This window comes from Gobio gobio (assembly GCF_949357685.1).
Source record: "Gobio gobio genome assembly, chromosome: 6".
NCBI lineage: Eukaryota > Metazoa > Chordata > Actinopteri > Cypriniformes > Gobionidae > Gobio > Gobio gobio.
In genome coordinates, this window is record NC_137102.1 from 13,148,459 (window position 1) to 13,173,689 (window position 25,231).

At 38.8% G+C, this 25,231-nt stretch overlaps 3 protein-coding genes across 9 annotated transcripts; 2 read left to right on the forward strand and 1 right to left on the reverse strand.

Moving 5' to 3' along the window:
* The first annotated feature begins 117 nt into the window (after positions 1–117).
* On the forward strand, positions 118–5,489 carry LOC307127783 (MARVEL domain-containing protein 2-like). Its single transcript, XM_079819212.1, has 6 exons — positions 118–237; positions 632–1,736; positions 3,245–3,456; positions 3,897–4,068; positions 4,168–4,218; positions 4,314–5,489. The coding sequence occupies exons 2-6, from the start codon at positions 693–695 to the stop codon at positions 4,431–4,433; spliced, it is 1,599 nt and encodes a 532-aa protein (XP_079675338.1). The 5' UTR covers positions 118–237; positions 632–692; the 3' UTR covers positions 4,434–5,489.
* Positions 5,490–5,627: 138 nt separating this feature from the next.
* LOC307128311 (occludin-like) lies at positions 5,628–17,167 on the forward strand. 2 transcript variants are annotated; one of them, XM_079820072.1, is made up of 8 exons: positions 5,628–5,827; positions 8,409–9,167; positions 10,703–10,867; positions 14,363–14,496; positions 14,585–14,791; positions 14,914–15,085; positions 16,182–16,223; positions 16,318–17,167. In XM_079820072.1, exons 2-8 carry the CDS (start codon positions 8,424–8,426, stop codon positions 16,462–16,464), a joined length of 1,611 nt encoding a protein of 536 aa, XP_079676198.1. In that variant the 5' UTR covers positions 5,628–5,827; positions 8,409–8,423; the 3' UTR covers positions 16,465–17,167. The 2 variants fall into 2 exon arrangements, with proteins under 2 accessions (XP_079676198.1, XP_079676199.1); XM_079820073.1 differs by lacking the exon at positions 5,628–5,827 and adding an exon at positions 6,353–6,479 and having other exon boundaries at positions 16,318–16,741.
* On the reverse strand, positions 16,649–24,865 carry nr2f6a (nuclear receptor subfamily 2, group F, member 6a). 6 transcript variants are annotated; one of them, XR_013816768.1, is made up of 7 exons: positions 24,760–24,865; positions 23,273–23,860; positions 23,072–23,166; positions 20,249–20,809; positions 18,003–18,300; positions 17,570–17,631; positions 16,657–17,262 (listed from the first exon to the last, which is right to left on the reverse strand). XR_013816768.1 is itself a non-coding variant. In XM_079820075.1 (6 exons), the coding sequence occupies exons 2-5, from the start codon at positions 23,551–23,553 to the stop codon at positions 18,026–18,028; spliced, it is 1,215 nt and encodes a 404-aa protein (XP_079676201.1). In that variant the 5' UTR covers positions 23,554–23,860; positions 24,760–24,865; the 3' UTR covers positions 16,657–17,262; positions 18,003–18,025. The 6 variants fall into 6 exon arrangements, 3 of the variants coding, with proteins under 3 accessions (XP_079676201.1, XP_079676202.1, XP_079676200.1); XR_013816769.1 differs by having other exon boundaries at positions 20,249–20,812; XR_013816767.1 differs by having other exon boundaries at positions 16,649–17,262; positions 17,570–18,300; positions 20,249–20,812.
* Positions 24,866–25,231: the final 366 nt, after the last annotated feature.

The window sequence follows — 25,231 nt, forward strand, 5'->3', positions numbered from 1 at the left end:
CCTTTGAGGGTTTCAGGAATGTTATTAAGTTCAGTATCTGTGGGGAGGCATTCACTGGCAACAGCAGGTAGTTGAATGCCAGCCTGTGTCTGTCACCAGACTTGGCTCCTGCAGGTTTAATGTTTAATCTCTTCTCCGGCTTCCTGCCACAGTGCCTCTGACTCACTTTTTACTTTCTGAAGCCATTTTAGCACAGCCGTACCCACTAACAGCAAATCAGTCTGTTCTGACAACAAGGTGAGCATTTTGTTGTTGTTGTTTGTCTGATGTTTTTGATAGGCTATGTGTTACAGAGCAAATGCTTAAGAGAGCAAAGTTCAGCTTCCTTACAGTTGATAATCTAATACTCTTGAGTATATATGAGTATGTTTATGACTGTTCTCGATGTACTTTGAAAACAAATACAACTTTAACCATACCCGCTGAAGATCGAGACCATCAGCAAAGTCCTGTTGGTGAAGCTGTTGGACTGGATTGCTAAAATGCTCACACCAGCTTCTAAAACACAATATATAGGCTTAAGTTATGTTATTATTCGTAGTTCATCCAAGTTTGAATATATTTGAGAATGATAACTTTACATGTGTGAAGTGAGATTAAAATGAAAAGGTTTTCTTTATATTTGTTCTAGTTCTCTGTAAGATGACTGTGTACAGCTCCTAGACCCTGATTCCCTCACCAGCTACAACAAAATGACGGACCTTGGCAGGTTATATTCTGATGACGTCTCATCCTCTCAAAGTGAAGATTTAAACAGAGCACATGCGGAGGAGGATCCTACAAATATTCACAATGATGACAATGAGGATTCAAGCTTCCCATCTTATTATCAGGGCAGTTCAGCCAAGCAGAAGGACAACACGAAAGTAGAGAAGACTAAAAAAAGTTTCTTTCTGAAACCATGGACTGGTGTGTTTGAGAAATGGAAGAAGGCTGATGCTGAATCGCTTTCAACATCTTCAGGGGGAATTAAAATACTACCCAACGGCACAAAATGTAGTCCGCCTGTTTCTCCTTTGCCGGACAGAAAACATTGGCTTTCTGGTGACGTCAAGCCAAACTTCCCCCCAGGTTCAGTGGGGTACACATATGACACCCTTGAATCCGAACTGACCAGTATCCATCCGGCAGAGTACTACGCTGAGAAGTTAGAAGTATACCAGTTAAAATACTCCTACCTGAAGTCTTGGCCTGGCCTCTTAAGGCTGCTCGCTGGCCTTCAACTTGTATTCGGCGGGATGGTTTTGGCCTGTGTATGTGCGTATATTCAGAGAGACAGTGAGTGGTCCAACTATTACAGGCCAAATTATGGATTCACTGATAAAGGATACCGTTACACTGGACCCATGACAAACTTTGTGTTGGTCATTGTTGGACTCTCATGGATGCTGACCGTTATCCTGATGGTTTTGGGATTTACAATGTATTACCGAACAATCCTTCTGGATTCCAAATGGTGGCCTCTCACCGAGGCTGTAATGAATCTAGTCCTTTCGGTGTTGTACATGGCAGTGGGTATCGTCTACGTAAATGATTTGAATCGTGGTGGGCTTTGCTTCATGACGGTCGGCGTCAACCCGGTCCTGTCTAATCTGTGTCGTGTTGAGGGGGGTCAGATGGCTGGGACTTCGTTTATATTCATTAACATGCTCTTGTACTTGATAAGCTTCCTGGCATGCCTTAAAATGTGGAAGCATGAAGCTGCCCGCCGTCAGAGGGAGGCCATAAACAGCCAGGTAAATGCACATTTTAAATTACTGCCCCAAAGTGTGGGGTCAGTAAGAAAAAAGTATACTTTTATCCAGCAAGATCTAAATTGTTTTCAACATTGGTAATAATAAGAAATGTTTCTTGAGCACCAAGTGTATTCTAAGTTTTTATATATATATCATATCTAATTTATATATAATCACAATATTATTATTTTTACAAAAAAAAATCTCAGATATTTGAAATGGTTGTGAGTTGTGTGTGTGTGTATACACCGATCAGGCAAATATTGGACACCGATTTGGCAAGTATTTGCTGCCAAAACAGCCCTGACCCGTCGAGGCATAGACTCCACTAGACCCTTGAAGGTGTGCTGTGGTATCTGGCACCAAGATGTTAGCAGCAGATCCTGTAAATTGCGAGGTAGGGCCTCCATGGATCGGACTTGTTTGCTTAGTAGATCCAAAAGATGCTCGATTGGACTGAGATCTGGGGAATTCACCGTTTTCATGAAAGGGTGTACATAGTCTGCAACAATGTTTAGGTAGGTGGTATGTATAAAAGTAACATCCACATGGATGGCAGAACCCAAGGTGTCCCAGTAGAACATTGCCCAAAGCATCACACCGCCTCCGCCGGCTTGCCTTCTTCCCATAGTGCATTCTGGTGCTATGTGTTCCCCAGGTAAGCGATGCACATGCACCCGGCCATCCACATAATGTAAAAGAAAACGTGATTCATCAGACCAGGCAGCCTTCTTCCATTGCTCCGTGGTCCAGTCTGATGCTCACATGCCCACTGTTGGCGCTTTCGGTGGTGGAAAGGGGTCAGCATGGGCACCCTGACTGGTCTGCGGCTATGCAGCCCCATACGCAACAAACTGCGATGCGCTGTGTATTCTGACACCTTTCTATCAGAACCAGCATTAACTTCTTGAGAAATTTGAGCATTGTTGCCAGCCTTCGCTCTCCACGTGCATCAATGAGCCTTGGCCGCCCATGACCCTGTCACCGGTTCACCACTGCAAACCAGGAACACCCCACAAGAGCTGCAGTTTTGGAGATGCTCTGACCCAGTCGTCTAGTCATCCCAATTTCTCCCTTATCAAACTCGCTCAAATCCTTACACTTGCCCATTTTTCCTGCTTCCTGCTTCTAAGTAACATATCAACTTTGAGGACAAAATGTTCACTTGCTGCCTAATATATCCCACCCACTAACAGGTGCTGTGATGAAGAGATGCCTGATCGGTGTGTGTATGTATATATATATATATATGTATATATATATATATATATATATATATATGTATATGTGTGTGTGTGTGTGTGTGTGTGTGTGTGTGTGTGTGTGTGTGTGTGTGTATTTATAATTAATTAGAATATGAATGTCTTTTGTCATAAAAATGCTACAATAGTGATCACAGGGTTTTTGCTTCACTTTTAAGAGACAACACTAATGAAATTTCCGTGTTTCCACAAAATCCTCACTATTCTTATCAAGTTGTACTAATTGCAATGGCTGTTATCTTTCAGTTACAGCAGCAGACTTTGAAATCCACATCCAATATGGGCAGCTCCTTGACTAGATCCAAGAAAATTTCATTCAAAGATGAAATGGATCAAAGCTCTGTGAATGAGAGCAGGCTGGCTTATGTCTCAGAGAGAGCTGAAGAGCGAAAGATTTTAACTGGAGCTATTCCAATTGGACACATTCCTAAACCCAGAGTTGTCGCTGATTTTATAATGTTAGTATTCTTCATGGTGTATTTCTGGTCTAATAAAAATAAATGATATACTTAGGACAAACAAATGTAACAGGTGTTGGGTATATTAATTTGGTTTTAACCCATTTAAGCCTCTATGAATATTTTTAGGTGTTATAGATTATTTAAAACCAAATAGTATGTATATATCTAGACAAAAGGAAGGGCTTTTAACAACTTAATGGATAATGTGTCATGTGGTGTTGTTTGATTCATGCTGCTGTTTCTGGTTATTTACTTAGAAATGCACCTGATGGTTAGGTAAAACCCCTTATCTCAGTCCTTGCATTGGATTCTATGACTTCTTTATTTATTTATTTATTTTTATAATGATGTGTGGCTCAAGAAAAGGTGCCATATGTAAAACATATTCGAACTATTTAAGAAATATTATTAAGAAATGTTAATTTCTTTTTAAACAGAAAATATCCTGAAATCCATTCGATAGAAGACAGAGAGCAATACAAAGCAGTCTTTAATGACCAATACCAGGAGTACAAGGAACTGCATAGGGAGATCACAGCCGCTTTAATGAAGTTTCAGGAGTTAGACACCATGATGAGACGACTCATCACTAACAAGAGAAACCCTGAGGTGAGGCGTGATATTAGAGTCATTTAGATTGTCTCTGTATTACCTTTTATTAGACTATTCAAATAATTTGTTTCAATTGTTTGTGGATGTTTTATTTAGGAGAGTAAGAAAATCAATGGCTTACTGAAAACATACGAGCAAAAAAAGAACGTAAGTCACCTCTTGCGACAAAAACTAAATGAGAAAAAACAAGAGATGTAATTATTTAATGTTGTTAATTTGAACTTCTTATGTGCTTCCTCAAGGATCCCTACTTTCTGGAGAAGAAGGAACGGTGTGAATATCTAAAAGCAAAACTGAGCCACATCAAGATGAGGATTCGGGATTTTGATCAACATTTCACTGCAAAGGACAGCAATTACTAAAATTGTATAATTATTATGATGCCTCTATTGTATTATTGTTAGTGTTAACAAATCACAAAAAAATAGATTTAAACTTAAAGCTGCAGTCCGTAACTTTTTTGGGGTTAAAAATGATCCAAAATAAATTTGAGTAAGTACACAACAAGCCAGTATTCAAAACTATCTCCTTACCTTAGATCCATTCACAACGGTAAGCTTGTAATAATGTGTTATAATTAGAGTGGTACGTGGATTTCCATGGGAAATTCAAGCATTTCTTTGCGTCATTACGTCACGTCTGTATACATAAAGAAAGAGTCCGGCTAGTAGTAGTAACGCACAAGAAGAGCATGTATACCGCATGTTCTTCAGCGGATCATTTATAGCCTTTTCTCACAGCAGCTGGAGTAATTAAACGTATCATTTTGATGGCCGATTGTAATCCAGAAAGGCCCAAATGACATCTTCAGTGATAACTGGAGATTCACCCGTTGTCAAAAGCAAAAGATTAGACTGTACGGAAAATTGAAATCTACAGGTAATGCTAATAAACACTAAATGCACGTATACGCAATGCTAATGCTGTTAACATTAACAATTTGAGAACGATGATAATAATTTGATCGTTAGATTTAATCAATGCGATTTATTGTAATGTTTTGTTCCCAAAAGTGGCAGCCATGTTACTTATTTTGTTCAGATGACATTTTTCGGTGAAAATTCTTATTTAGGTTATACTCCAAGATGTCGAATCTGTTATTCTGAAGAACAGTATCCACACCGGTGCGGTGTCTGACAGCAAAGCCGCACATACTCCTCAAAACATTAGATTCATCCACGCTGAGGAGCCACACCGACCCACAACTCGCGTACAGATGATAACTCCGCAAATAACTGCAATTGCAGGTTTCAAACAGAGATGGCGACACAGAGGCAAAACTTACGGACTGCAGCTTTAAATTAATCTACAAACTTTACTTTCACAGATCATATTTTTTATTTGCAGTATTACACTGCAACTGTTTTTATGTCTCTTTAAATTGTTATTGCAATTTGTAAATAAATCCTATTTTACAGAAAACAAAATTGCCCTGCTTTGACAGAAACAAAAACAAGTGAAATCAGACTTGGACTGTCGCTTTAAAGCACTTTAGAACATTAACAATCATTAACTTAGCTTCTCTTCTACCTTAACTTTCGACCCACTAAGGAGCCAATAAGACTGATTGTATCAGTAGCAACGGGTTTAGAGTTTCAGGCCCAGGTCTTCCAAACAAGTCACCATGAGCAGCAGCTGTCACAGGTATTCACATCAAACGGATAAACTTAAACACTGAACAATACTTGACCAAAAAACTGTCAAGCTTAGAAAAGCTGGACTAAGGAAAACAAGGAAAAGACAAGCAGCTGTTACGGTAAGTTACATAATGTTTTATGCAACATTTATTTACCGCAAAACGATAGACTGGGTTCAATTAGAATGGATTGTAGTCAATGCAACAACACTGATATTTCCTTTGTGAATTACTTTTTTTGTGTGTGATTCATGTGATTGTAGATGTCAGAAGCCAGATGTTGTGATAACTATATGAGCAGAACTATCTAAAATAATAGCTGTTTATTTTCAGGAGGAAAGTTGTACAATTATATTCAATGTTGCAAAAAAAGAGCTTTCTCCTCTCTTTTTTAACAAAAATTCTAGAATAGCTGTCCATTCAACATGCACCTGTGAGGCTGTATGAAGCTCGCTAGGTTGATTTTCAGCTCTTGAATTATTTATTCACTCTTTTCAAGTTACCACAGGTGTGCAGCTCACCCACTCTCCAAAGCACAATTAACTGAGAGGGTACGGTATTAAAAATATTCCTGTTAGCGGTGCAACTCCTCACCTCTTTTATTCACATATAATGGCTGTATATTGCACTTGGGGGATGCAACAGAAGAAAACTTACAGCATGAAAACACCCAATGACTGCATCTGCTCATGTTTCTCTGAATTATTCAGAGCATCTTGCCTGAACTGCAGTAGCCTGATGAAGGGAATGATGTTTACTGGACTCTACCAGAGTAAGAATGTTGTTTGTGCTATAAAGAGGTGTGTTACATCTTAAATGTTCCTGTAGGTCTATGAGTGAAGCTTTACGCTAACAATTGGACATTTGTAATCACATGGAACAAATGTAGTGATAAAAATGTATACTTTAAACTGTTTGTATCACTCCGCTTGTCAATGTTTTGCGTGGTCTAGATTGTCGGTCTGTGTATTAGTGAGAGATTTTTCATTGACTCTTTCTGCAGGTTACATTGAACAGTGTCTTTATGAGTGAGTCATTGAATCTTTCATCCAAATGATTCCTTTAAACATACTGATTCATTCAGAAACAGAACAAGTGAATGTTTTATGAGTTAGTCACTGAATCACTCACTAGCTAAACCAATTCTTTAAAGGAACATGCCGACTTTTTGGGACTTCAGCTTATTCACCGTATCCCCCGTAGTTAGATAAGTCCATACATACCATTCTCATCTCCGTGCGTGCCATAACTCTGTCTGACTCACCCACCGCTAGCCTAGCTTAGCACAAAGACTGGAGGTAAACGGCTCCAGCTAGCCTACTGCTCAATAAGTGACAAAATAACGCCAACATTTTCCTATTTACATGTTGTGATGTGTATAGTTACATCATGTACTAATCGTACCATGGGTGCAGCAGGCGCAATTATATTACGCAGCGCCTGAAAACAGTCCCCAGCAAACTCTCTGTGCAAGCTGGTTGTCACGTTGGTTATTTTGACGGAAGTTAGCCTATTTTCAGGCACTGCGTAATATCATTGCGCTGCTGCACCCATAGTACGGCACAAAGTTCCTTGATTATTACGCAGGAATGAGAGTATAGTTCCTAGCCACATTGGTAACTTTTAATTTTCCGTCGGTCTTAGTAAACTATGTAACTATACACATCACAACATGTAAATAGGAAATGTTGGCGTTATTTTGTCACTTATTGAGCAGTAGGCTAGCTGGAGCCGTTTACCTCCAGTCTTTGTGCTAAGCTAGGCTAGCGGTGGGTGCGTCAGACAGAGTTATGGCACGCACAGAGATGAGAATGGTATGTATGGATTTATCTAACTCTGGGGGATACGTTGAATTAGCTAAAGTCCCAAAAAGTCAGCGTGTTCCTTAAAAAACACTTACTAATTCAGGAAGGCTGTGAATAGATAGACAGGTTAATGCTTTGTCTCCTTGTGAAAAAGTTTCATTGGCATAGTGCAAAATAGACAAAGTAACTAGCAATGGTGTGTCTACAATGCATGTTGATCAATATCAACTTAATGAAAAGCAATATCACATTCACAAGTGTGGATTTTATTGGAGCACTGTACTGACCAATCAGAAGTGATGATGACTGGACACTGAAACTATTACTTATATATTGGGATTAAATTATTATCAGATGTATAATTGAGAATATGTGGGTGTTAACTGAGGGCAGCATATGAGTGTCAAGTGGCAATGTGGTTTCAGTGTTATTTTACTATTATTTATTTATATATACTATTATACTATTAATATTACTATATTTTCAGTTTGCATTACAATTTTTGCTATGTGCTTAAAACTAATTAGTTTAGCTATATTTTTTATTTAAGTTTTAGTAGTAATTTTCATACTTCAACTTATTTCAGTTAGTTACACATTAGGCAACATTTCTGAAGTTTTTTAAGTTTAAATTTGTCATATTTATATTTTATTTGATTTCAGCTTTATTTCAATTCAAATTTTTTAATAGTTTTAGATAAAAATAACAATAAATGCTCTTACCACTATAATACTGCTATTTGTCCATATAGTTTTTTAGGAGATTAAAATGTAAAAAAATAAATGAGAGCAGCTCTTTGTCTGAAAAAAGAAGGCTAATTTTAACTTAAGAGGCGTTGCATAGCTCTGTTCCCAGATGATCTTATGATCTAAATTTGAACTCATTTCTCTTTTCAGATTGTCTCATGAATCATGTTTGAAACACTGCAGTATGACAGCCCACCTCAGTACAGTCCACACTACGTTGCCCCATTAAATATGTACACATCCAGGAGTGTCTACTCTCAACGGAGCGAGTATGGCTTATACTCTTCAGTGCCTGATGCTCCTCAAACGGAGGGAAACCCTCAGCACTTCTACAGATGGTTCTCACCACCGGGCATCGTGAAAACCATGGAGGGACTGACTGCTCTGCTCTGTTTTGTTATTTTCGCCTGTGTTGCTTCCACTCTAGTTTGGGATATGCATGGTTACGAGGGCAGCATCGGGGCTTATGTTGCTGGATCTGGGGGCTATGGCATGGGGTCTGGGTATTATGGAGGCACCTATGGCTATCAAAGCTCTTACATGACACCCTACTCAGCAAAGTCAGCCATGATCTCAATGGCAGCCCTTAATTTTGTAGCATCTTTGGCCATCCTAGTGATTAGTTTCTCAAAGTTATGGTGTGTGCGCGGAAAAACGTTTTACCTGACAGTTTTTGTGGTGGACGTGGTTCTGGCGATTCTTCAGTTTATTATAGACATCATATTCGTCATTGGGGTGAATCCCATGGCTCAGAGTTCACAAAGCATCTTGTACAACCCCATCCTGATGATGTGTCAGACCTCATTAGGGAATCCCAGCATCAGCGCTGGAGCCGGCACTGGCTTCCCGGGTGCATATCCATCCTTTAATCGATATCTCTATCACTACTGCTTCATGGATCCTGAGGAGGTCAGTTTGACAAGACATCATTCTCACTGTACACTGCAAAAAAAGTATTTTTGTCTTGTTTTTCAGTAAAATATTTTAAATTAATATAGGCCTACATTTATTTGAGAAGTCTTGTTTTCTGGGGGGAAAAAGGATCAAAATCAAGTGACTGTGCTTAAACTTCTTAAGGTAGTAAAGACATCATTAAAGTAATCCATGTGACCCGAGTGGTTTAACCTCAATTTTATGAAGCGACGTGTTGCCACCTGTCCCGTGAAATACGGAATCGTCCCGTGTTTAAGCAAAATGACGCGTCCCGTATTTTACATAGGTCCACACATAGTTCAATAAATACATAAGGATTTTGCAGTGTGGAGAATACTGATAGCAAATATAAAGAAATCAATTTCACAGTAAGTAGAGAAGCTCATTTGCGCGTGACTGTGTTTTAGCGGCTTTGTTGCCATAGCGGCGGAGTCTCGAGAACATGAGCTGCATGTAAACTTGCACGGTTTTTTAAAAACATGTCGAGCTCGCGTCCACCGTTTGAACACAAGAGGATAGAAAGATAGCAATGCGTCACCGTAGTACGGTAACTCATGATGAACCTCAGGCGAACTGCACAGAGAAGAGAAGCCTTTCAGTTGCTCAGACTGCCTGACTTAAAGCAGCAGCGCTGACAGACACATACGTGCTGTAAAGGTTGGCTATAGGCCCATTTTTTTATGGATAATATAATATTCCATACATTATCAGATCTTGGCAGACAGAATTATTATATATCAGACAGGTTAATTAATAGATTATAGCCTAATTAATGTTATTATTAATTTATCATTTAGCTAGCAAGGCTATATTAATCATACATAACAAATAATCCTGTCATTTAAAGTTTGACATTTAAAAATATATATTTAGATAAAAATGGGACAAATAATTGCATAATAATATAGTCATAATTTAAGTAAATTAATAAAAAAATCAACAACAAAATTCAGAACTGTCAAAAAAGTGATTACTGATTCAGAATGACTGCTTAAAGGGATAGTTTACCCGAAAATGAAAATTCTGTCTTTATATTTACTCACCCTCAAGTTGTTCCAAAACTGTATAAATATCTTTATGTTGAACACATAGGAAGATACATTCCTACTATGAATGGGTGTCCCTTATTTTGCCACACTGAAGGTGGCGACCCTAGACATAAGTGCTTTATTTGCTCTTTCTGGGGCTTGAAAGTGGTAGTTAGTTACGTAGGTTTGTTAATGGAAGGACAGAAAGCTCTCAGAGTTCATTAAGAAGATCTTCATTTGTGTTCCAAAGTTAAACGAAACTCTTACAGGTTTGGAATGACATCAGGGTGAGTAACAACATTTTCATTTTCTGGGGGGCGAACTAACACTTTAATACTTGTCAGATAAATGTATCTTAATTGAAGATATTTATACTGTGAAACAAGTCAAAAATACTATGTAAGAAAATAATTTTTTGTAGTGTAGTGACACATGAATGCAACATGAATCTTTTTATAAACAGGTGTTTCTGCTTCATTTTAGGCTGTGGCTCTGGTTTGTGGGCTGTTTGTCATGATTGCTCTGGCTGTTGCAGCCTATTTTGCCTATAAGACTCGAAGCAAAATATGGCATCATGGCAAACATAATATCTACTGGGAGGAACCACCTATCCTCAGAACAGACAGGAGCCAGAATTCACAAGACTGGGTGAGTTCATAGCTGGCAGTTCAGATTTATTTAATTCATTGCTATTAACATTTTTCTGGTATGTTTATTTTTCAAGCTAATAATATGTGTAGCATATCTTGAATATCTTTATTAGGATTCTTAGGTTTAGAGAAACCATATTTGGGTCAAGTCTGGTCCAGAGAATTCAAGTCCTTTTTTAGCATTTTAGATTATATTGTGTCTTGTTTAGACAGGATAGCAAACTGCAACCCCAGACAACCAGTCCTTAAAGCAAACATGCACTCAGAATAATGTGAAGCGTGCGGTATATAATGTATTATGGACGTTTTGTTGTGAAACATTCTGTGTATCTGTGTATAACACTGATTATCTCTTCATCATGGCACCTGTAAGTGGGTGGGATATATTAGGCAGCAAGTGAACATTTTGTCCTCAAAGTTGATGTTTTAGAAGCAGGAAAAATGGCAAGTGGAAGGATTTGAGCGAGTTTGACAAGGACCAAATTGTGATGGCTAGACGACCGGGTCAGAGCATCTCCAAAACTGCAGCTCTTGTGGGGTGTTCCCGGTCTGCAGTGGTCAGTATCTATCAAAAGTGGTCCAAGGAAGGAACCGGCGACAGGGTCATGGGCGGCCAAGGCTCATTGATGCACGTGGGGAGCGAAGGCTGGCCCATGGGGTCAGATTAAACAGATGAGCTACTGTAGTTAAAATTGCTCAAGAAGTTAATGTTGGTTCTGAATGCTGGCACCTTCAGGGGTCTAGTGGAGGCCATGCCTCGATGGGTCAGGGCTGTTTTGGCAGCAAAAGGGGGACAACACAATATTAGGAAGGTGGTCATAATGTTATGCCTGATCGGTGTATATATATGTGGGTAGTTGACAGATAGGCTGTAAAAAATGCTTTTTTTTTTGTAAAACACCATTTTTGAAGATTAAATACACATATTTATGTAGTGTGAAGCCTGATGTTTGAGAAAATATAAGGGGTCACTGACTTGATCAAATCTTACAGTTTAAAAAAACAACATTTTTACTGAACTGTACCATAAATCTGTCCTATGGTGTGACATAGCAAAAATTAAGAAAAAAATCCTCTTAATAATATACAAATAGAATGAGAGAGATTTATCTTCATTGTTAGACACTTATTTTCATATAGTGCTATTATTTAATATGACATTATGAATAACATTTTTCTCCATGACTTGTTGGACATTTTCAACAAATACGAGACAAACTTCGCTGTCATCCTTTCAAAACTGCTGAAAATTATACAATTTTAAGATGAGTGATGATTATTTCTCCCCTGCAATACCCAACTGTTCTTTTAAGGTATTTTGAGATCAAATCAAATCTGTTGGTTGTTTTATGTGTGTCACACCATAGGACATCTCTGTATTCTTCCGTGTCCTCTCCCTCCCACTCATTTCTCTCTCTCACTTCTTTCTGTCTCAAAAACAAAGAATATGTATAATATATACACTTTATAACAGTAAAAATGTTCTGCAAAACATCAGAAAATGTTTTATTCAATGTAATTATTGCATTTAAGAACACTGAAAATGCTCAAAAAAGAATAAAAAGGAGTTAAACAAATCTTATTTATTATTTAAAATGCTTTTTAAAGAGAGAAACCTTGTCCTCTTGTGTGACATCTTTGTCCTCCAGTGTGACAGTACAGGTCACGCCAGTGGACATTATCTGTCACGCCATAGGATGTTTCAGCCTTTTGAGAACTTGCTATTCGCCGCTAGCCTGTCATTAGCAGTTAGCAAGAGATATTTGCATAATTTCCTGTGATTAGGCCATGTAGTTTAACATACATTTTTCATTTAAAAAAATATAATTTAGGGGTGTCACACCAAAGGACAACAAAACGTAATATTTTTAGACACCTTGTAAAATCATGCCTGAGCTTTTTATTTACATTTTTATACTTTACCTTTTAATTTATAAAAGTTGCAATTTATTGAACCATGCTTGAGACAGTCACACCATAGAACATTTTAAAAATCTAAAGACAAAGCAGTTTTTGTAACAACAGGTCCATGTAAGACAAATACATGTTTAACCATTTACAGCATTTTAAAAGATGACAATACTAGTTATATTCATTTTTATCTTGTGACAGTGAGTGCCATGCCACTGTGTGTGTGTGTGTGTGTGTGTGTGTGTGTGTGTGTGTGTGTGTGTGTGTGTGTGTGTGTGTGTGTGTGTGTGTGTGTGTGTGTGTGTGTGTGTGTGTGTGTGTGTGTGTGTGTGTGTGTGTGTGTGTGTGTGTGTGTGTGTGTGTGTGTGTGTGTGTGTGTGTGTGTGTGTGTGTGTGTGTGTGTGTGTGTGTGTGTGTGTGTGTGTGTGTGTGTGTGTGTGTGTGTGTGTGTGTGTGTGTGTGTGTGTGTGTGTGTGTGTGTGTGTGTGTGTGTGTGTGTGTGTATATATATAGAGCTTAATCCTTTTTGTGGAAACCATGTTTTTTTCAGAATTCTTTGATGAATAGAAAGTTTAAAACTTTAAATTATTAATGTATTCATTTATATTTTATAAAATATATTTTAAGAAGGTTATACACATTATTTAAATAGCCTAAACCTGTGACATCAGTGCCGTACAATTAAATCAACCATATGATCTGCATTGTTTTTTGTGTTAATTATTCACTGATTTAATGATTCTGAAGTAAATGGCGGTGATAATTTCTTCATAATAAATATTGAATAAAGGTCAGTAAGCCAATTGTGAAACCTCTTGACTGTCAACGATAACTTGTGTTATCAGTTGATAAAGAGAGATTTTATGGATTTTTATAGACAGAGATTTGTTTATAAACAGAGATTTTATGGATACAGCTTAACCATTAAGGTGTTAAGCATATCACCATAAGGATTTACCAATGATTTTTTTTTAATCTAAATGTAGGCCCAAACTTGCTATCTGGTGTGATTATCAGAAATACATAGTATACATAACACATTTTTCACTAAAAGACATTTGCAGATCTTCTACTTGATATGAAGAGTTTAGTTTATTTGGTTCATTGTGAGGTGAGACTACAAATTCTTGGAACATGCAGTGAGTTTCCTAGAAATGACCTCAGATGTTGTTTATGAACCACATGTTGTTAAGACAATATGCAGGTGTTTTTGAACAGGCAGTGCCATGTGAAGCGCTCAAGTGTTTCCTGAAAGCTATAATAATCACGCTCCATTAGAGGAAGTCTTGCATGTGCATGAGGGTGGGATAATTGTGTTATGATGGATTTACAGTGTCTTGGTGTATTGTGTGATGTAAAACTTCTCAAGTGGTCTCTTAAGATACAGTATTGTTTAAAGACATCTGCGATGGTATCTCTGATCGCCCTCCGGTCTGGTCTCGTTTCCCATCAGTAGGCGCCTGATGCTTGGGTCATTTTGCTGTAGTTGTAGTCTCTGACTCAACTAGAATTGAATTTGATTTCATTTGTGTTGTTCTGTGGATCTCCGGCTCCATTAACACTTATACACGGTATGTTCCAGCGAAGCACTCAATACACTCCCACTGTGGTTTTATCAGAGAAGGCTTCCCCTCATCTGAAAGCAGAGAACAGCCTCACCTCCTACACTGAGGGAACAGTGAGCGTCTACAGCGAGGCTGCATACAAAAGCAATGTGTGAGTGCGGCCTCCATGTTCAGGACTAGAAATTCTTATAAAGTACAAATGCACACTAGTCTTATTTTCGCTGCATTTTGTTTTAAAGGTATTCTGAGAACGTGAACAGTTGCCCCACGGAGCCGTTGTACCAGAATCGGTGGATGAGCTCCAGCCCTGTGGAGGAGGTTGAAGTGCAAAGCAGCTCAGTGCAAGAGAAACCTGACATATACGAGGTTGAGGATGTTCTCTGTGAGACAGGCTACACCACTGGTGGAGATTCAGCCACTGAATTAGACACATATGAGATGGAGGAGTGAGTTTCCACCAGAAATACTTCTCGAAAAGAGCTAATCTGTCTATTTTTCTTCCTGATTACTGTTCTAAATGCAGACTACTTTGCAAAATAGCTAGTAACTTATTGATTTTTTTCTGCAGCTCTTCCTCAGAAATTACAACAGATGAACAGCGCAGACAGTACAAGAAACAGTTCGATGTCACCCTCACTGTTTACAAGAACCTTTGTGCAGAAATGGATGATATCAGTGATCAAATGAATAAACTGAGCCGAGAGCTAGACACCCTCCATGAGGAGTCCACCAAGTTCCAGGTAGGCAAGAAAAAATACATTCAAAAATGGTTCTTCTATGGTACCGCTGTGTAAACTCCTTTTTGGTCATGTCACCTTCATTTATCTAGCGCTTTTTGTGACACAGATTGCTTCAAAGCAGCTTTACAGTGATGATAGGAAATTAATTTAGTTTTTGATTAATTTTTGTTGTAAAAGCTGATTAGTTATTGAATTTGGTGCCATTTAAACAACACCATCTTCAATTAAAACAGAAAACCCCCAATGCGTTCCGGACCCCATATGCACGGCAACAGCATTTGGTGGCCGGAGAACGCAAACCATGAAATAGTTTTGAAACTATACCATCATCATCCCCTAAAAAGGCGAATCCGTGAAAACGGCGTTGGCATGTACGCAAGCATTATGTGTTCAGCCTATAGGCAAGCACGTTTGGATATGTATGTGTGCATGTGTTTTTATCTGTAGAGGGGAAGGGAAGTGAAGGAGGCCTAGTTGACACGGTCTCTGCAGACACTTCAGGGATGCGTTGGTTGTGTCTAGGCGCAGGTCCACCATCTGATCTGGATCGGACAGATTACAGTAAACCTCGGGATAAACAGAGAGACTAACATTAGCATGGATGCCATTCTTTTTTATAATGAAACGAGTACATCAGGTGTTCTGGGAAGTGTTCCCAGTTCCGGCTGACCTAGTTAATGCAGCCTAACAATCATTTAACTGATTTAAATCAAGGAAATCGATAATATTCTGTGTGTATGCCATAGTATAGAGATGTGTTTTTAGTCTAGATTTAAACTGACAGAGTGTGCCTGCTACCCGAACAATGCTAGGAAGACTGTTCCAGAGTTTAGGCGCTAAATAGGAAAAGGATCGACCGCCTGCAGTTGATTTTGATATTATAGGTATTATCAACTGGCCAGAGTTGAGACCGTAATAGACGTGATGGAGTATAATTTGTCAAGAGCTTGTTCAGGTACTGGGGAGCTAAACCATTTAGTGCTTTGTATAAATGTTAAAATCTTGCTTATTACTTACAATGTTTAATAGGGAGCCAGTGCATTTGGTGTATGATATAAACGCAATACAACCCATATATATTGTCTTTGTATCACAGGCTGTAGCTGATGAATATAATCGACTCAAGGATTTGAAGCGGGTAAAGAAAAATATTTCTCAATACAGATATAGTCTGTGAAACCAGAGCTATGTGCTTGTCTGTAGATCCCTAATGCCCATGTCCTTTCTCATAGTCTCCAGAATACCAGGCCAAGAAGCTCCGGTGCAAAACACTGAGGCAGGAACTGGCTCATATCAAGCAACTAGTGAAAAATTATGACAGAGGCTCTACGAGGAGAGAGAAGACTAATGTTTCAGATCCTCAGGATTTCTTTGTCTGAAACGGTACAAATGTATGCATACACTGTATATACGTCAATGTTGGTATATAAGCTGAGCAAGTTGTGTCTGTAAAGTTAGGGAAAAAAAAAAAGATCTTTTGCAATTTGAATATATAAAAACTCCAATAGGAAACATCTCTTTTGTGATTTGATAGGTAACAGGCAAAAAAAAAGTCTCATAAGTACACAACTCAATGTATGATACTTTTGTTTAATCAAGCTGTCATACACAAGTATTTAAAAAGACAAAGATATTAAAATGAAAACTGTACATGTTGACGTTTTGATGCGTTTATGTATATTAGACCGTCTGATATGTTTCGAGGCCTAAATATGAGGTAATATTAGTCATTCAGATGTATGATAAGGCTAGAAAACGTACACCTCACAACTAGAGCCAATACAACATGCTGTCACCGGTGAAACGCCACACCAGAGCACAAAAGACAAAACAGGAAGTGCCAGTTTCTTGCCAAAAACAGCCTTCGTAACACAAACATAAGGGACAGATAGATCCAATCACTCCTCTTTAGTGTAAAGTGAGCAGCTCAAGTGTGTAGGTAAATTAAAAAACTGACACAGCCGTGAATGACAGAGTCCGTTTGAGTCTCAAAAGACTGTAGAGGTATTTCTTTTGGTCGACATACATATATATATATAATGTGACTTTATTACCAGTTTAGCATTAACTGGTTAGTATGAGAAAAATAATTAAAGCAGAACAGAAACCATGTATAAGACTTGTCTTATGCATGTACATGAACACCACTTCCATGAAGAATGTTCACTGGTTTCTATCTGGGGGAAGAAAGAAAAAAAACATGACTACTTCATCTGTCATTTATCTCAAATGTGCGTTAAAGAAATATGAATTATTCTTTAAGAGATAAGTCTGTCTTAACGCAAAGTACAAATACAGTCCACAAGTATTCTGTCAAATGGAAATTTCACAAAACATAATCCAATCTTTGCACTAGCTTTTGTAAATTTCAATCTCTAATCTCTTCTCAAAGAAATGCATTAGCATTGATAGAGTAAAAAGAGCTAAAAATACAAGCCAAGTAGTTATCACTGGCAAAGCAAATGCCAAAGTCCCTATTCTGACCGTTTCAGTTTGGTTTGTTTGGTTTTTGGATGTCATCATGTCTACTTCCTCCTCCAGGCGTTCTGGTACACAAGGACAGGGCAGAACAGAGTATGAGTGGGACTTGAATTCTTGGTGCCTCCAGAGACAGTCCAAAGTGACTTATGTTCACACCCATCTTGCAGAGCTTGTCGTTTTGGGTTTGAACCAATCTCCACATAGTAACTGGTGATTAAACTGTACCTAACATCTTACCTTTGGCTGGTAGATAACCAGTATTTCTCAAGTAATTTTAAAGAATGCATCTGGGCGTCATAAAACAGTTCACAGAACATAAATCAAGCCATCTGCAATGTACTACTGAATTCACCATTCCCATAGTATGACCCTGTAGCATTAGGTAATACAGTCAAATATCAGATGTAAATGTGTGGTTTTATAAAGAAAATCTGACCGAAACGTCCAGACTGGTAATGATTATTGTCCTGGAGCATACGGCCAACTGATGGAGCTGCCAGACAGCTGCATGTCACGGATGAGCGTCTCAATGGGCGTTTTCCCCACGAGGCGCATGAAGAAGAGCTGAGAGATGAGGCTGGCGGGCACCGCCCTCAGAGCGGGCAGTCGCAGAAGGAGCCGCCCAAAGCGCTGGGGCTGTCCAGGGTACTGCATGCGCTCGTACTCGGTCAGGGCCACCTGAGCTTTTTCCTGCAGGCTTTCCACATGAGCTGGGTCTGTCAGCCCACACGCATCTAAAGATAAACATGAACAACAGCAGATATTATAAACTACAGAGGTTTCAAACTAGATTTTGTGTAACGTATGATGCAGGGCTCAACAATAAGGATGGTACAGGATTAGTACAGGCGTATGTGGAATTTTTTTATTCGATTTTTTAAGGCTCAACTGTATGCGACCATTTAATTTAGACTTCAAGTGTTAGGTTAGAATAACCAGTAGTTTTGCACTAAAATGTTAATCTTGAAATACTATATCTGTAAAATTGAAGGTTATGAATAATTAAGTCTGTAATTACTACATGATTATTCCTAGTGAATAAGAGCCGTTTCATGACCAATTGAATGCAAATGTCGGAGACAGTGGAAAGGTGACCAGAGTTTGTTGCCAGGTGATGACCAGTTGTACATTTGTTATCATGCTTTAGTAAGAAACATCTGGTTGCAGTGTCTGCAGATTTAAACTTAAGGGAACACCAAAGGGAAACTATCTAGCTGGCTATCATGTTTTATAGAAATTGCAAGAATGCTTTATAAATGTAAAAAAAACAACAACAAAAAACAGTAATGGTTTGCTCTGTATACCATAAGATTACCATTTACAATGTCTTGGAGTTATAATACATACACGTTTAATAATTTCTAGAAATTACTTTGGATTCCAGCTCATTTTCTTTGTCAAATAAACTGATTGATCTGAGGAAAATTGTGTTTTTTAAATATATAATTTTCAACACATAAAACATTAAACATCACATATTTAATTAGCATTACTATATTGTATATATATATTTAATGGTTATATTTAAATTATGAATTTTGTGGTGGGGCAGGTGTAATTATATATTTAAAACCTTATTTAAAAAATATATATATATATATATTTGAGCCCTGCATAGGTTCTTTCCCAAGGGCACATACATTCTCAAAATGAATGAAGCGTATACATTTAAACTCAAACATGATAGTACAGGAAAGAATATACAAGAAAGTATAAATAATGAATTTATTTACTCTATAAATGTGCCTTATTCCGAACAATGTGTTAGGTATAAAGGTGCTTCATTATGCATCTAGGAAACATTAAAGGGATAGTTCACCCAAAAATGAAAATTAGCCCATGATTTACTCACCCTCAAGTCATCCTAGGTGTATATGATATTCTTCTTTCAGACAAATACAGTTATATTAAAAAATGTCCTGGCTCTTCCAAGCTTTATTATGGCAGTGAATTGTTTTTGAAGTCCATAAAAGTGCATCCATCCATCATATAACTGCTCCACACAGCTCCGGGGGGTTAATAAAGGCCTTCTGAAGCGAAGCGTTTGTGTAAGAAAAATATCCATATTTAAAACTTTATAAAGTAAATTATCTCGCTTCCACCAGATCGCCTTCGATATTCAACTTCTGGAAAAAGTGTAGTGCCTCTCGCAGTTCAAAATGCTTATGCTACGTCTGACGACATTGCACACCAGTTACGGTATTTTTCTGATCGGGCGGAAGCTATATATTTTACTTTATAAAGTTTTAAACATGGATATTTTTCTTACACAAACGCATCGCTTTCAAAAGGCTTTTATTATTTATGTGATGGATAGATGCACTTTTATGGACTTCAAAAAAGGAACAATTCACCACCATTAAAAAAGCTTAGAAGAGCCAGGACTTTAATATAATTCCAATTTGATTTGTCTGAAAGAAGAATGTCATATACACCCAGGATGACTTGAGGGTGAGTAAATCAAGGGCTAATTTTCATTTTTGGGTGAACTAACCCTTTAAGGAAAAAAGATTTTGTCTTAGCCAGTAGAGGGTGCCAATATATAGCAAGAAATTTGACTGCCGGCACAATACTCATTATTATTCTCTACCATATTGGATGCAACATAGATGTATTACATCTTCTTTGATCCGATTGTGTACGGTTAAATGCCGTTTAATCAGAGTAATGTGTCTGACGCACCTGGTGAGAAGAGCGCTATGGCCTTCAGACAGCTGTACTCTGCTGAATCCACTTGTAGGCGGGTCAGCTTCTCCACTTGGTCCTGGAAGATGCGCACCTGGTCCATGAAGGACACCACCCTCTCAGCAGACATGGGAGAGGAGTGAAAGCCAGCGGCGGCGAGCAGCGGGGCCATGTGCAGGGGCAGGGCAGATTGGGCTGCATTAAGGATAAACAGTTCGCTCCAGCTGAGCCGCAGAAGGGCCACCTGCTCAGACACAGGCAGCTCAGGGAAATAAGGAATGTTTCGGGCCCATTCGATGGTGCTAAACAGGAGTCTCGCAGCTAGCTCGCAGATGCTGTCAATGCCCATGGCGGACCCTCCGCCCCCCTGCATCTGCTGGCTGTACTGATGGCTGTAGCGGCTGTTGGGGTAGGGCTCTGCCCGCAAGAGCTGGGAGATGAGCTCGGACACCGGCTGCCCGTTGTAGAACTCGCTCACGCCGCTCCCGGCATTACCGCCCACTGGAGTCGTGGATGGGCTGAGGCTCGAATGCGAAGGTGGGATGCGTCCACGCTGAACTGCTAAAGGGGGAGAGGGAAGAGAAGAGGAGAGTCGTGATGGAGTTGAAAGGCTTGCTAGACGACTTTACAAACTAACAACAGCCTTTTCTTTTGCTATCATGCAACATCTGGCAGAGAGTCAGAGGACTGAAAAGATTAGAAGCATCTAATTCCTGATTACACAAGCACTCAAAAAACTGGAAACACTGTTAAAGTCAAACCTCCAGAGACTTTATAAATAAGCAATGGAAATGTTCAATATAGCTAGACATTGTAACATTATCATCACTTCATTTTCATCACTTCATTTTAAAAGCAAAACTGTTGAAGACCAAAAATATATAGGTCATGAGGCCCTAATGTAAGTTTCATCATGTGCACTGGCAACTGTGGTAAACAAACACCATCTGGGTCGGCTTAAAATAAAATACAGCTCTCTCTTCCTTATAACGATCAAATATAACAGTGTTTCCTACAGCATTTTGCTATATCAACCCATTACTTTTGTTAGACTGATTCAAACTAGTAAATTGAGTGTAATTAAAACCCCTAAGAGCCATGTTTGTAAACTGGACAACACTAATTGTGCCATATGCTTGTTTTTGCATGAAGTCAGTGAAAACAATGCAGTAAAAAGACTCATTGTATTTGCATACATTTGTGGTAACCAGTCACATTCAGTTCAGACTGCAAACTCACAATTTGTGTATATAATTTATTTGCCACGACGCTAGACCAATTAAGCGTTAAAGCACCTGTGCTGCAGGAAATACTGTTCAAACGTTTGGAGTCAGTAAGACTTTTAAAAGAAATTAATACATTTATTCGCCAAGGACGCAGTATTTCTTTTATCAAAGTGACAGCAAACATATTTATACTGTCTAATATTAGGAAACACAACTGTTTTTAACAGAAAATAGTATTTACTTGAGGACCAAATCAGCATTTTATAGGGGTGTAACGGTACACAAAACTGACGGTTCGGTACGTACTTCGGTTTTGAAGTCACGGTTCGGTACAGCTGTTTTACAAATTTGCTTTTTACTTATTTTTATTAAACAGTGGTTTACTGAAAAAAAGTGTCTGTCCTTAAATTAATTAAATTGTAACTAAAAGTTTATTGAAGATATTGCTGTGTAAACTATATAGGGAGCCCTTACTTGCACATTAATATTAAAGGTTAACAACAGAACCAAAACTATTAGCCTAAATTCAGTTGCCATTTATTTTTAGGTATAATAATCAACACTCATAAGCTTCACATAAGGCTGTTTTTGCATTAATTTCTAAATCTAATTTATAAAATTATGTTTTTTCTCCAATTCGTTGTTGAAATATAATCAGTTATGCAAAGTGAGTGTCATTTTCATGACAGGTTTATTTAAACATACATGAAATAATCAAGACATCACTAACAGGTCAAGTAGAATATAATGAATATATAGGCTAATATAGTGCATATATTTAGCAAAATAGTTGATTTCTCCAGTGAACTAACAGCCGTGGACACTGAATGACTGCCTGAGGTAGGCTAAATGCAACATGACATTGTTGTAAGCTGTTTTAATATTGACGTCTTTCCGCGGTTGAAACACTGATTGAGCGATTACACCACATATGATACGTTTCAGTGTTAATGTATCCTCAACATACCTTAAGATATTTATTCATGTTTATTCTTTAGAAAGAGATGATCGCGTTCACACGTGCGCGCCGCGGCCGCTTGAGCTGACATGTCTACAGTGATCAGTCGTCACATTAAAGAGCGTCAAAACGGCAATAATCGTTTGAATTTCGTGATCAAATGGACTGAAAACCTAATATGTTCATGTGGGAACTAGGACTGAAGTGTGTTCCACGCTTAAAACAAGCCGACTGTTAACTGTTAAAGATTGCATTCGTAACCGTTCGGTACACGCGTGCACCGTACCGAAAGCCCTGTACCGAAACGGTTCGGTACGAATACGTGTACCGTTACACCCCTAGCATTTTAGAATGATTTCTGAAGGGTCATGTGACACTGACACAGCTTTGCCATCACAGGAATAAATTACATTTTAAAATATATTACAATAGAAAAACAGCTTTTTAAAATTGTAATTCACAATATTTTACTCTATTTTTGGTTGAATAAATGCAGCAGAGCATAAGAGACTTTTATATTTTTGGTAGTGTAAGCTAAAAAATGCAGTTTAAATGCAGTTGACTGAGTCTGTGTGCATTAAACAATGACGGAGAGACATTACGACTGGTTTAATGATGAGCGGGATAGACAGTTACCTTCTTTGCGCATTCCCACTCGGAAGCACTTTTTTAAACGGCAGTATTGACACTGGTTGCGGTGATGTTGGTCAATCTGGCAGTCTCGGTTTGATCTGAAAAGCACCAAAAAAGCTTAACGTTAAGACTGAAATTAACATGCTGAAAACATCAATTAACACGTACAGCTAGCGTAAACAGCGCTGAAGTTCCCTCCATTACCTGCAGGTATAGTTGAGGTTTCGTCGGACGCTCCGTTTGAAGAAGCTCTTGCAGCCCTCGCAGGTAAACACACCATAGTGTTTCCCACTGGACTTGTCACCACAGACCACACAGTCCACCACACAACCTTTATCATCCTCCCCAGCCTCCATGTCACTGCCGCCGCCTCCTCCTCCTTGTGGTGACCCGTCATCCTCATCTCCTCTCAGGTAACCCTTGTCACCACCAAGTCCATTAGTCTCCCCATTGGGATCTCCCCACCCCCCTCTCACCATGGCCATTGCTTAGTTCTCAGCACAACCGAGGAGGAAAAACACTCCCAAACGTTTCAGTTGACCCCTTTTTTTGACAGCTGCGTGTTCTAAAATGAGAAGCTATGAAGGCCTCTAGATCTGATAATTGTCCACAGCGTCGTCTGACACATTTAGGCTCAGACAGTCAACTTCTGAGTCAGTCAACTTTGGTCTTTATGCAGTGGCCTGTGCATGTTGTTTTGCCGCCTTGATTGACCATATTCACTTTTTGCTCCCGCGTCTTTGGTCACACCTTGGATAACGTCATTTGGAAGTTAGTTTCCAATTCAAAGACCTGTGGGGGGAAAAAAAACCAAGTTAATCAAAACCAAAGAATTTGTCACTTATTGTTATTACTGAATTTTTTTAATCTAAATTCCACTACAAACCGTAATTACTAGCCTAGGAAGCACTAAATTAACAGCAAATAACTAAAATCATTTGTCACCTACAGACTTTTTTTTTTGCCATGGATATTTCCTGGTTTTCCAGGATAACAGGAACCCTGACAGTTTAACTAGATTTTTCTCTATATACTGTGGCCTTTACAACATGTATAGATAATATACATAACATTTACATGAATTATGATAATCTCCCTGGACGCTTGTAGCCAGAGTAGATTATCAATTAATTTTACTCAAATGTCTAACATTTCAAAATTCCTTGCCAGAGTAATTTAATGCAAAGCAAAATAAACGCACACAACGGATATTACAAAAGATAAACGTCTTAAAGTATGCGCAAAAAAAAAAAAAAAATTCACATACTAATAAAACAGAACAGCGTCTTCGTACACGATACTGATTCTTCAAGGAAGTGCTCTCTTCGCTTGTTTGTTGTGAAATGAGGACAGACTTTTTAAGACCCTCCAACAGTTACCGTGGCGCTGAAAGAGTAAATCAAAAACGAAAGGGGTGAAACCCTAACGTAAGCTCGTGTTAATGGTTACCCCGTGATCCGGAGCTAAATGGCCCGTTTCTTGTTTTTTTATGAGAGCCAGTATTAGACATGCGGCCTAACCTCCAGCGATCATCGAGCAGGGGGAGGGGTGGAGCCATAGCTTTAGCGACATACCTCACTCCTGACTTCGGCGAACACAGTATTTATTTCCGCTCACCTTTGACGTTTCGAATGTTAAGCTAGCGTGTCGTTAACGGCGCCGAAATCCCGGTAATATTTCAATATTCCTACCTGCTTTTGGAAGTACAAAAGTCGCGAGGTCTTGAGAAGGACAAGAGAGAGCGCGAGCCAGTGTCCAGTAGAGTGCGCGCGCCGCGTGCCTGTGAGGGAGTGTGTGTGTGTGCGTGCGAGGGGCGGGGGGGGTCGGAGGGATTTGACACAGCTATTCAAGCCCACGGTTGCCATGGTATCTCCTGCCTTATATGGGCAAAGAAGTCAAAGAGCAGCTCTGCTGGGCACACAAAAAAGAATGTGGTGTTTTGCTCCTGAGAGATCAGTGACCTCAGGCGTGCTTCAAAGGACTGCAAATATGCCTACTGGACGCCAAACCAGTAAATACCATGAGAGAACATGTAGTCGATAGCCATGCACTAAACTAAACTGCTCTATAATATTATTAGCATGAATGAATTTAAATCGGACAAAACATTTATTCTTGTTGGAAGTATTTAAACTAGTATCCTTTTTATGTTACAAGTATTTG

Bases quoted from the DNA above. Each gene is read 5' to 3' on its own strand.
- nr2f6a (XM_079820075.1), bottom strand. From the start codon at position 23,553: ATGGCCATGGTGAGAGGGGGGTGGGGAGATCCCAATGGGGAGACTAAT. The intron at 20,813-23,071 runs GTAACTGTCTAT...CTCCCCCTTTAG, and splicing joins AGTGGGAATGCGCAAAGAAG to CAGTTCAGCGTGGACGCATC. The intron at 18,301-20,248 runs GTGCGTCAGACA...GTTTATCTTTAG, and splicing joins CATAGCGCTCTTCTCACCAG to ATGCGTGTGGGCTGACAGAC.
- LOC307127783 (XM_079819212.1), top strand. From the start codon at position 693: ATGACGGACCTTGGCAGGTTATATTCTGATGACGTCTCATCCTCTCAA. The intron at 3,457-3,896 runs GTTAGTATTCTT...CTTTTTAAACAG, and splicing joins GTTGTCGCTGATTTTATAAT to AAAATATCCTGAAATCCATT. The intron at 4,219-4,313 runs GTAAGTCACCTC...TGCTTCCTCAAG, and splicing joins CATACGAGCAAAAAAAGAAC to GATCCCTACTTTCTGGAGAA.
- LOC307128311 (XM_079820072.1), top strand. From the start codon at position 8,424: ATGTTTGAAACACTGCAGTATGACAGCCCACCTCAGTACAGTCCACAC. The intron at 14,792-14,913 runs GTGAGTTTCCAC...TTTTTTCTGCAG, and splicing joins GACACATATGAGATGGAGGA to CTCTTCCTCAGAAATTACAA. The intron at 16,224-16,317 runs GTAAAGAAAAAT...CCTTTCTCATAG, and splicing joins GACTCAAGGATTTGAAGCGG to TCTCCAGAATACCAGGCCAA.